A 12899-nucleotide genomic window follows, 5' to 3' on the forward strand; every position below is an offset into this window, starting at 1 on the left:
ATATATGTGTATAGTTATCTCGTTATATAACAGAATTGCATTTCAAAAGAATTTTATCTATTAAGCTGTGTATTTGTTAGAAACTATGCTATCTGCAAATAACATTCTCAGTCTTCTCCATGTATCTTCTAAACTGTAGGGATCCTTTGGCCATTCAATAAGATATGCATAATTCCAAATGACGGAAAAGTCCACAGGAATATCAGTAATTGCTATATCTTTTGTAATGACAATAATACGCTCCAGAGTTTTTGTAATTTTCTCGTGTTTTGCTCTATCGAGTTCAAATAAACAATCACGTAAGGATTTGAATTCAGGCGTGATGAGAAAAATAATGGATCTGCTGTTTTGGATGCTTTCTGCTGTACTATCCGCAAGACTCGATCCACTTAAGAAATCTCGCTCTTTTATGCACATGGTCAGTCCCCACTCGTCCTCAAGTTTTGGTACTAAAACATCTTTAATCCAAATGGCAATTTCCCCTTCATATGATATATACACGTCATATTGATAGCTGTTATGAACTTTACGCTCAACAACACGGCGAATAATTCCATAAGTAAAAAATATGATCTTCCATCTCTTACTATACACCACAAGCAGCAGTGATAATGTGATAAATGTAGAAAGTAATATCGAAGCCAGGGTTAACCACATAGTACTCTTACAGTCCGCAAACAATTCGGAAATAGAGTTATAGGCAATACGTGAATCAATTATTGTTCCATTTGATAATTTACATTTATATGATTGGCTGTCCAGATCAACTTTTGTAGCCTGTATCCACCTTATCAAATCTACATTATCACAAGTGCACTCAAATGCATTACCATCAAGATACAAGGTCATTCCATGGATTTCATGCATTTTATCTGCCCAATTTCTAATGGTCGAACTAACGCTTGTAAGGAGATTGTTTCTAACATCAAGCCTCTTTATTTTTGTAAGCGTACTCAGTTGTTCTGGAATAGATTGTAGTAAATTGTTGGTTAAATAAAGGTTTGACAAATTTTGCAGTAGTTTAAATATATCGTCCGAAAAATACCATATATTATTTTCAGATATATCAAGTGTCTCGACAGATTGAACATTTGTGAACAAGTTGTTTCCTTTTTTTGTTTATTCCATCATTTAGGGCAGCGTTTTTCAATACAATCGTTTTTATGTTGTTTTTCGGAAATAGGTGTAATTCGATCCAAGTTGATGTGTACCTGGTTCCAGCAGAAATATATGTTTCTAGCCGAAGTGTCATAAAAAACATTGCAACAGTTGTAGTTGTATATGATATATCCAAATGAGTAAGGTTATTGATTGACGGAACTATAAACAAGGGTGGGTGTAACGGGTTTACTATTGTGAAACTAATATCTAATTTTTCTAGTGATTTTGGTAATATAGCGTAACTTCCACTAGAACTTGTAAAATTCAAATTGGAATTTAAAGAACTTTTAATGATGAAGTTAACGACATTATAAGAATAATCCAAAGATTTCAATGGTAAAGTTTTTCCAAAAAAAGAGTTAAGTTCTTTCTGATGTTTTCTTTTAGGAATCGAAAGTCTGTTTCCTTTCAAAGAAAGATGTTGTAAACATTCTGGGTAATCAAAGGAAAATAAAGAGCCATGTGTGTAATCAACTATTCCAGATTTTCTATGCAAATTGTTTTCAGATACTTCATGTTATCGGATGTAATTGTCAACGCATATGGGAACTCATCACTATCAATGACATGGCCAAGATTGATTGTAGTTAAAGATGCATTATTGTATGGATGTAAGAGTGTAATGCACGCGTAAGATGCATAAACGTCCCAAAAACGTCTTACGAACGAAAATTAGGAAACGGACACAAAGCACCAACTTCTGTTAACACAAAGTATAACCGACAATTTCTGAGAGACAGCTCTTCTACAGACGACGAAAACGTCTAGAATATTTCATTTGATAGACGTACTAAATAACAAGAATCAAAATGCAATTCTCCAAGGTTGGTCATTTGAATGAATCCGCTTCCGAAGTTTGGCAATGGCATCATATCAATTCCTAGGAAAGTCAATTCTCTCAGAACACCGAACGCATGATCTGGATAGTCGAATTCCTTATTATAATTCTCAGGTTGAGGCATAATACTGCTGATATCCAATTTTATTAAGTTTTGAATTGGAAAAAAAAGTTGTGTTGAATATGCATAAGAAAAATCAATCGAATTGTGAGACATATCGAGCACGGCCAGATTGTGTAATCCCTGAAATGATTTATTCGATATATCCTCAAGTTTATTTTAGCCAAAATAAAGTTCTTGTAGATATTGATAAGTAATCAACGAACCGTTTTCAATACTTATTAACTGATTTGAAGATATATCTATAACATTTATTTCCCTGGGTAAATTTTGAGGAACAAACTGCAGTCCTCTGTTTTTACAATCGGCTATTTTAACTCCGAATTTTCAATTAAATACATATTTGATATCACAATCTGATGATCGAGAGATTTCATCACATAGAATTACAATACAAATTACTGCATAAATTATAACCCATACCATTTTAACAAGGATCTCAAAGACTTAATATTACAGCAGTCCTATAGTACAAATGGCTCTTCTTGTTCCGAACACATTAACCAGGCGACAGAGGTCAAATAATGAATATTAATTTTATCAAATTACTTTTTTAATTTCTGACGAAACGATAAGAATCTCACTATATTAAAAATAAACTATTGACGTTCCGTATCTTAAAATGTATATAATACTCACATTACTATTCATCTTTTTGACTTGAGATGCTAAGCCTCAATGCTCACTACTTTAACTTTGTTCGATTTCTTAACTGAAAAACCGGTTATTAATGGCAACCATTGTTTATCGATTATCAAATATCATAAAACATATAGAAGCTAAGTTTCTAAATAACACAACAAAAACTGGAGGAATTGCATAAAATCGGGAAGTATGAGAATATCAATACTGGGGGCGTCGACAGGGTTAACCGCTCCTGCTATATATACATGCCCTACGTATTTGTGAATGAATATTCTCCATTCCCTTCATTAATTAGTTTTTTTATGTTTTCATCACAAATCAGGTTCTCTCCTGTCAATACGCTTTATATTTCAGATTGTTTTCGACTTGTGAATTTGAATGTTCCTTTGATATTTCTGGCTTTTTTTTATTCAATTGTTTATTTATATGTAAACATTAGTTTGCTATTGTATTCAATATAATGTTATAATATATTTTTTCGATTTGAACTATTTTATATGAAAAAAGTATATATCAACTGTGTCTTTACATTAGAAAATAACTGAAAACATTTAATAATGATATGTTTTTCATCAACACAAAATTACCAAAACCCATGAATTCTTCTACAGCAGGGTTTGCTATGAAACATTATATTATTTACAGTACAAAACCAGTCAAATATAAAGGTCTAAGCTATGTGTCATGATAACTAGTGAAGACAAGGGTTGTATTAAATTGGCATTTAAGATAATAAGTTCAATAAAATAGACAACATAACGGCGTATATACATAAAACGCAAAGACAAACATCAATAACAAACCACCTCATTCAAGACAGAAATTTGATGAGTAAACCATCACCGCCAATACCATTCCAGCAGGGTCTACTATGAAACATAACATTTACAAAACAAAACAAAATATATAAAAGTCTAAGCTATGTGTCAATACAACAAGTAAACTGAAATTGAGGATACCAAGGGGACAAGACAGATAAAGGCAACAGTAGTATGTCGCTGTTCAAAAGTCATAAATCGTTTGAGAGAAAACAAATCCGGGTTACAAACTAAAACCGAGGAAAACACATGAACTATAAGAGGAAAACAAAGTGCAACAAAAACAAACGCCAACATACATAGAAATGAAATATTTGATAACAACTGCCATATTCCTGACTTGGTACAGGACATTTTAAGACAAAATGGTGGGTTGAACCCGGTTTTATGGCTATTTAAACCTCCAAACAAATATCGCTAAAATGACAACACTACGTGACAGAAATACAGCACAAACAAACGCATGAACACTCATCACAGAGAAACGCACAAATAAATAATATAATAGTCATGTAAACCGCAGAATAACAACGAACATCTTCCATTAACGACAGACAGCACAGGGCATCACAATCATTGACGTATTTTTTTAACAAATATATAATCTTGAAATTCATACAATTTTTTTCACAATACTAGTCCAAACAATTATCATAATAATGACGGTATTGGAAGGATATTTTAAATAAATGCTGTGATGACGTCATAATTATTTGGACTAACACAATACTTTATCCATAAAAAATGGAAATTAATTCGACTATACTGACAAATAAGACATCTGTAAAATGTACAGAAAGTATAGAATTCTAACCACAAACGATAAGACATAGCACATTATTAAACCGAAATCACAACAAAAACATCATTAATAAATACATGAATGTTGGATGCATAAAATACCGAGACACGTCGTATAGCAGTTTAAATTCAAACTCGGCAAAACATTCGGGAATAGTTAAAGTTCGGTACTTAGCAGACAGACGAAATAGATGTTAAACCACAATCTAAGACGTGGTAAAAATGTCATTAGTTAGTTTAGACACAGACATATCATATAGATCAACCAATTCGTGATGGTGTCCATAAAATTTACGGAGTGTCATTTTTAATTTTTCCTCCTCATAACTCTGTTGGAGCAGTTTCTGCGTAAGGAATACACTCCTGTATATAAAGTCCGTATAGTGTGAACATGCACGAGTATAACGTATGAATTGAGATATGTAAACACCATACGACGGAGCAGAGGGTATGTTACTGCTGAGAAATGGTAAATTGATAATTGGGAAGTTATAAATCATCCCGTTTGTCATAGATTTTAGTGTAAAGTCGACCATCTGTGTCAATATTAAGGAAAAGATCAAGGTATGAAGCAGTCCTTCTTGTATCAGTAGTATCCATAATTTCAAGTTCACTGGGATATATGAGATGCAAGAACTGACTGAAATATGGGTTATTTAGTGATAGGACATCATCAATATATCTGAAAGTAAAATTAAAGAATTTTGCAAGGTGCTTTTTCTTTTTGTCTTTTAGAAGGTTCTGAATGAACTCTGCTTCATACGAGTACAAAAACAAGTCGGCCAGAAGGGGTGCACAATTAGTACCCATTGGAATATCGACTGTCTCTTGAAATATCAATCCTCCAAACTCAGAAACAGACAACAACATGGCCAAGAAACTAAATGACGACAAATCGAACAAAAATAGCACAACTCAACCGATCCAACTGAAAAAGGGTGATTTATCTTTCTAGCTTCTGGAATGATGGTCAGAACTGAACTTCCTTTTTAACAAGAAATTTCGGCAGCAGGATCTTGTAAATGATCGTGAGAACAAATAAAAAGAATTTGACTTGAAATCAAAAGTTGCATACCAAGACTTTCAACAGTACGACTTACACCATGATCTGCAATGTACCTTACATGACTTCAAATACTAAGTTTCTCCTACAATCTAAATTGCGCAATCAGAAACACATAACTCTTTAAAAAAAAACGGGCTTCGTAGTAACTATTGAGTATGACAGTAAGTCGGACTTTTCTCTATGTCGACGATTTATATCTCCTGATCACAATAAGCTCGATCTGAATAGACTGTTTATTACAACTGCTGTCTTCACCAAGTATTTTTTTATCCCGTACTGGAATCTCTCGGGAAAAGATTTTGTATTAAGAAGTTAAAAACAACAGATTCAGTTGATGTGCTAAAGAAAATGAATTTAAATATTAAGTGCATGCTCTAAATGCTTCAATGGTGTGACTGTTTCTGACGACATTTCATTAGAATCTGGTACTGTTGTTGTCTATTATCGTAAATATTTTCTATTGATTTATTCTGTGAGGTAATTAAAACGTTCTTCTCTTTATCATTCGATATTAAAAAGGAAAATCAAAAATAATTCAAAAAAAAAAACGACAACACCATGGCAAAATAAACCTTTGCCAAGACCTTTTTGCGCAAACTCATCTTTTTGTAATGCAATAGAAATAGAATCGGAATAACAGTACTTTAGTTAAAGAGTTGCTACCGGTATCTGGGATATGACGTCTTCACCTACAGTATTATTTTTCTTTAAATCCATGGCTTAGTTCTTCGGCATTTTTGAGCATGTTGTATCGCTGATCATGTTTGATTTGTACTGTTTCTACCTTTCTATTGTAGTTTCTTCAAAAAGCGTGTAAAATTATTCTTTCAAGTGCAATAACTCCTATTAGGTGTCAAATGACGAGATTTCGGCTATGTTGCTAAATATGTAGATTTTATTTAACTAAATATTTTGGCTGTTACAATTTCTGTCAGTCTAATATCGTTCTGCCAAAATACCTGTTTTATATTATCTCTATCGATTACAGTTTCTGCAAAGATCTCAATAAAAAATTAACAAAATTACATTTCAAGGATAATAACTCATTTATGAGGGCAATATTCCAACCTTTTTGTAGATCTTATTTTGTTGAGCATTTCTGTTGTTTATGGTTTCTCTCCATATATAAAAGTTTCTGAAGAAAAAAAAAGCTGCTAAAATCGTCTTTCAGAGCCAATAACTCCTATAAAAAGAAGCAGAAGATACTAAATTGACATTCAATCTCAAAACGCGAAGACACACTGACAACGCCGTTGCAAACAAGGAAAAAGGAAGAAAAGACAAAAAACAGTAAACAAGACACATCATAGAACCTAGAGATTAAGCAATCCGAACCTAACAAAAAAACGAATGGAATTTCAGGTGCTCCAGAAGGGGAAGCAGATCTTGCACCACATGTGGCACCCATCGTTTTGCAGATTCAAGTTCAAATTCGGAGAACATTCTAATTCGGAGACGTATCAGAGCAACGGGAACGGTATTGATGTAACGGCAGTTGGAATATATCGGTCATAATCAGTGTCAACCAACTCATGACATTCATAATTTTTTTTCTGATGGATGACTGTTTAAAACTTTGAATATTTGAAATATTTAGGCTTTTCTACCTCAGGAATAGATTACCTTAGCTGTATTTGGCAAAACTTTTAGGAATTTTTGGTCCTCAATGCTCTTCAACTTCGTACTTTATTTGGCCTTTTTACCTTTTTTGATTCGAGCGTCACTGATGAGTCTTTTGTAGACGAAACGCTCGTCTGGCGCAAATACAAAATTTCAATCCTGGTATCTATGATGAGTTTATTCACTTTCACACTCTGAATCTGTTTTCAAAGCAGGAACACTTTTTCAAGAACATAATGATAGGAAACGCAGAAACTTGAATATCGTATCAACCGGGGTATATGTACTCCATATGTAGGATCTGTGGAAATGATGCTGCATATGAATGAAAAGTTCGTAATTGGGAACCTGTAATCATGTGTTTTGTTTAAAAAAAAAATTCTCATCAGACTCTTATTGTCAATTTCTAGATATATGTCGTCAAGAAGATATAAGGAAGACTTAACCGACCTGTGGTCTCCTTTATGCCATGTTCTATGGGGTATATATTCGTCAACACACATTGAATAACTTAGTGAAAAGACATCGTCTATATAGCTTATCGTAAAGTTTAAAGATAATGCTAGTTTCTTTTGCAGTCTTCCTCAGAAAACCAGGTAGTACCCCTGCCTCATATGAATTAAGAAACAAGTCGGCCAGTAGAGGCACACAGTTGATGCCTACTAGTATGTTGTTTATTAGAAAAACAACTCTTTAAAATGTATTCATAAAATGTCAATTAAGAAATCAAACATATAGATAATGTCAGTTTCAGATCATATTATGCATAAGGACGATTTTCGAAATGTTGGCTCTTTGTAGAACTAATTTTACAGAACAAATTTGTTTGGAGCAACATCCTTGCTTGGTGATGGATCAAATCTTCTGATACAATTTTCGGACTTTATTCTATAAGCACTACTAGGTAAAGCTTTGAACATTAAGCCCATAGTTCAGTGATTTCATCAAACGTTTACATCGACGAAGGGACGGACTGGCATCCGACCACTAAATAAGAGCTAAAAAGACCCAATCGATTAGAAATGCTGCGAGATCATGTTTTGTCTTACACTGAGATTACTGATTGAAATTGAGTTCTTTCCAAATAAGGGAACATTTGTATAGAAAGCACATACAATCGGCGAGAAAAGTTCTAAAGTTTGTCATAAATCATAAAATCTCCAATTTCTATTTTATAGAATTTTTAAATATTATATGTAGTTGATATAAAATGTCCGTTTAAATGATACAAAATAAATATATGGATAACGACTGTTGAAGTCTCTATAGAGTTACTTGTTTGTTAGCAACTGACCCTACTGTGAATAACATTCTCAATCGTCTCCAAGTATCATCTAAATCTCCTTGATCATTCGGCCATTGTACAAGATATGCATAATTCCAAATGTACGAAAACTCGTAGGGAATGTCGGTAATTTTAATATTTTTTGTTATAACAATAATTTTGTCCAGATTTCTCGTTACTCTCTCATATTTAGCTCTGTGGAGTTCAAACAAGCAATCATTTGACGTTTTGAACTCAGGTGTGATGAGGAAAATAATGTACCTACTCTTTTCGATACATTCGGCCTCAGTATCCAGAAGACTCTCACCACCTAAAAAATCTCGATCTCTTATACACATGGTCAGTCCCCATTCGGCCTCAAGTCTTGGTACTAAGACATGTTTTATCCATATGACAATCTCTCCCTCATAAGACATATACACGTCGTACTGATAACTCTTCCGAACTTTTTGTTCAATAAAACTCTGAATTATTCCATAGACAGAGAAGGCAATCTTCCATCTCTTACTATACAACACAAGCAGTAAAGAGATTGTACCAGATGTAGCTAACAACGTTGATGCAAAGGTTAACCACATAGTACTCTTACAATCCGCAAACAAGTGCGAGAACGAGTTGTAGGCAGTAAGTGTATCAGTAACGGTTCCATTCGATAATTTACATTTATAAGATTGACTGTCCAGATCAACTTTTGTAGTTTTTATCCATCGTATCAAGTCTAAACTATCGCAGTTGCACATAAATGCATTGCCATCGAGATGCAAAGTCATTCCATGCCGTTCTTGCATCTTATCTGCCCAATTTCTAATGGCTGAACTTACAGTTGTTAGGAGATTGTTTCTCACATCAAGCACCTTTATTTTAGTATGACCAATCAACTGTTCTGGAATAGCCTGAAGTAAATTTTTTCCTAAATACAAACATGACAAATTTGGCATTGGTTTTAAAAACTCGTTTGGAAAATACCAAATATTATTTCTAGATATATCCAACGACTCAACAGATGTTAATACATCGAACAACCGGTTTCCTTGTTCTTCTATTCCTTCATTAAGGTAAGCTTCTTTCCATACAACTGTTTTCAAATTGTGTTCAGGAAAACGTTTTATTTCTCTCCAGGCAGTTTCGTAGAGTCCAGTAGATATAAATGTTTCTATTCGAATTTGAAGAAAAAATAACGGCATATTGGTCCTTGCATAAGATACATCCAAATATTTGAGGTTGTTGTTTTCAGGAACTATAATCCATACTTCAGGGTAAGTGGTTAGTATTGTGTTACTCATATCGAATTTTTCTAGTGATTTTGGAAGTGTCACATAACTACCATGATAACTATCTATCTCTAAATTGGAAATCACAGAGTTGTTCATGATATAGTTGACAGCATTATATGAATAGTCTATCGATTTTAGTAGAACAGCTTTTCCACAAAAAGAATTAAAATCGCTAATCGTTCTTTTAGTAACAATAACAAACCGGTTTCTTTTAAAAGAAAGAGTTTGTAAACATTCAGGGCGATCAAAGGTGAATAAAGATCCAGATTCGTAATCAACTATGCCATTATTTGATAAATCTAAATTTTCAACGCAAATTGTTTTCAGATATTTCATCATATCGGGTGTAATTGTTATAACAAAAGGTAGTTCACTGCTATCAATACTAGCGTCACTAACATGACCAAAATTAATTGTAGTTAGATTTGAATAACTGTACGGGTGTAATAAATGCAGTGCTCGTCTTAGATGCATAAATGTTCCGTGAAAATCTATTACACGGAGATGTGGAAACGGAAGCAAAACATCATCTTCCGTCCTTACGGCTTTTAAGCGACAATTTGTTAGACTAAGCTCCTGTACAAAATATGGAAACGCTTGAAATGTTGTATTAGACAAGCTTACTAAATAGCATGATTGAAAGTGTAATTCTCGAAGGTTAGTAATATGACTGAATCCCCTTCCAAAACGTGGCACAGGCATCATATCAATTCCTAAGAAGGACAACTCGCTCAGAACACCAAATACGTCGTCGGGGTAAATAAAATCCTTATCAAAATCTATTGGTTGGGGCATATTACTTCTGATATCCAATTTTGTTAAGTTTTTAATTGGAAGAAATATTTCCGCTGAATATACTTTTGATAAATCAAGCATATTGTGAGACATGTCCAGCGCAACAAGGTTGGATAATCCTTTAAATGACTCATTAGATAAATCTTCAAGTTGGTTTTTTCCCAAAACCAGTTCTTGTAAGTACTCATAATTAACGAAAGAATCGTTGTTGATAGCTGTTAATTTGTTCGAACTAAGATCTAGAACATTGATATCTCCCGGTAAATTCTGAGGTATAAAATTCAGTCCTCTGTTTTTACAATCGGCTAATTTAACTTCCTTGGTTTTTTTAATAACATATTTGATATCACAGTCTGATAAATGCAAGATTTTTTTACACTCAATAATCTTAACAATGTAAAAGATAACTAAATAAATCGAAATCCTCGTCATATTGTGACCTGTATATCCACAAAAGAAATTCAAAAAGCGCTTTGATACTAATAGCTTCAACAACGAACGATTAGATACATTAAAATTGAGATTTCCATGCTTCAATCATTCTGCATGAATGGATGAAATACAATAGATTTTAATGTTTTTAGATGACATAAGGGATGGTTTCTCCTTACATATTACATACCTTGATTTTTGATCTGCTAAGATGACATAGGTAAAACATCAAAACGTCACTGTCCGTCAATGATCTAAATACAGTAAAGTTATATATAAAAAAAAAAACCAAGTTGGACCATGTGTGCTTTTCTATTACTTGGAATGCGATTTACGTCTGCAATTTAATATTCTTTCGAAAACAAATAAATCATTTTCAACAAAATTTTAATGAAGCCAACTGTATGATATGTAGTATGGAGTAATTTCTGTAGAAATAACTAAGTGGTAAACAGATTTTGGCGTTTTTCAGCGAATGGTACAACCATATATATGACTTTGTTCATGAGTATAGCACAAATGGTAGAAAAAAATATGGTAGAATTTATCTTATGTTACCAATTTATCGGTTTATGTACAGCGTATTTTTTTCATATGTTTTGGTACAGTTTATTGTATGTTTCAATGGTACCAGTACAATGCAATTTTGAGCAAAAGCTACATACACATAAGGCAGTTTGAAGTGTATAGTTTAAAGTATCTGACAGAAATTTACAGGTTATTTTATAAATGTATTTCGTAATGTTGATAGTGTATACAAATAGGAGGCGTAAGATACACAGGGGACAGTCTAATATCAAGAAGTGAATGTCAAATATTTCCTTAGATTACTTTGAATTTACATTGTTTGTGTAATTTCGTTCTCTCTTATGAATAAATGGGGATTACGCCATAATAATTAATAGTCCATCATTGTCAATTTCTAGCATTGTCTCTATACTTTAAAACTGATCACTTACAGCTACAATAAGTGTTATCATTTTTAACGGTTCACCTATGTTTGCAAACATTAAAACGTTTTGATTTCTTTAGAATTATTGAGGTTGACCAATGGTCTATGCGATTGTATTTTTATACCTCTGCATATTAAGCGACTAAATTCTTTAAATTCTTTCTTGTAGCTGTTTGTTTTTTTTTTTATTTGCTGTCTCATTGACACATAAGTGTAATCCCCATTTATTCATAAGAGAGAAGGAAATTACACAAACAATGTAAATTCAAAATAATCTGAGGAAATATTTGACATTCACTTCCTGATATTAAATTTTATTGCTGTGACATCACCGTATATTGTCAATGCATTATGCAGATGAAGTAACCGTAACCTTTACTTTTACATATGTGGAAACTCCAAAATGAATCGTAAAGTTGGGTAAATTTGACTTTTAGTAATTGATTATAACAGATTCCTCAATGAAATAATTTCGACATAAAGTACAGATATAGAACTGTCTTCACGTTATACATATTATAACGTCTATTTAGCAGCTTTCAATTTTATTTCGGCATCACTAAAGTAAATCATTAAAACATTCATTTAATCTACATTTTGTTACTTGCTCATTTATATGCAAAAAGTAAAATTATTACATGTCCTGAATGCACTTTGTGTGTCCTGAGTGCACTCATGAGGTCCTGAGCGGTTTTTAGACGTTCCGCTTGGTAAACACAGCGTCCTTGCAAGTAGCAAGCCTCTTTCAAGAAAATAGAAAAGGAAACCAGAGCCCTATACAATTGTATCGTATAGTATAGCGAATTTTATAGTTTATTCGTTATTTTCATTTCAAAAGCAAGAAGAAAGTGATTTCCAATTCTACACACCCATCAAAGCACTTACTATTCTGAGTTTGTTGTAATTGAAATCTAATATATCTGTCACGTGCACTGTAAACGTACTGGTATTGTTAAATCTTAACATATTCTAAACGTCTGAAACTAATTAATTGTCAGTGAAATTGTAAAAATAGGAAGATGCAGTATAATCGCAAATGAGACAACTCCCCACCATAGAGCACATGACATAGAGGTTAACAACTATAGGTC

At 32.9% G+C, this 12899-nt stretch overlaps 2 protein-coding genes across 2 annotated transcripts in view; both read right to left on the bottom strand.

Annotated features, from left to right (window-relative positions):
- LOC127706726 (toll-like receptor 3) lies at positions 1-10856 on the bottom strand. The gene is made up of 2 exons (XM_052211383.1): positions 8339-10856; positions 1-1109 (listed from the first exon to the last, which is right to left on the bottom strand). The coding sequence occupies exons 1-2, from the start codon at positions 10854-10856 to the stop codon at positions 61-63; spliced, it is 3567 nt and encodes a 1188-aa protein (XP_052067343.1). The 3' UTR covers positions 1-60.
- LOC127704782 (leucine-rich repeat and immunoglobulin-like domain-containing nogo receptor-interacting protein 2) overlaps positions 8588-12899 on the bottom strand; it is a 21451-nt gene continuing 17139 nt past the window's right edge. Inside the window, exon 2 of the mRNA XM_052208993.1 lies at positions 8588-8711. The gene's annotated coding sequence lies outside the window, so the exon portion shown is untranslated. The remainder of the gene's footprint in view (positions 8712-12899) is intronic.

Source organism: Mytilus californianus, unplaced genomic scaffold (genome assembly GCF_021869535.1).
Source record: "Mytilus californianus isolate M0D057914Y unplaced genomic scaffold, xbMytCali1.0.p SCAF_6, whole genome shotgun sequence".
NCBI classification, from domain to species: Eukaryota; Metazoa; Mollusca; class Bivalvia; order Mytilida; family Mytilidae; genus Mytilus; species Mytilus californianus.

Coding starts and splice junctions, on each gene's coding strand:
- LOC127706726 (XM_052211383.1), bottom strand. CDS start 10,856: ATGACGAGGATTTCGATTTATTTAGTTATCTTTTACATTGTTAAGATT. Junction 1,110..8,338: donor TGCTAACAAACAAGTAACTC/TATAGAGACTTC, acceptor AAACAAAAAAAG/GAAACAACTTGTTCACAAAT.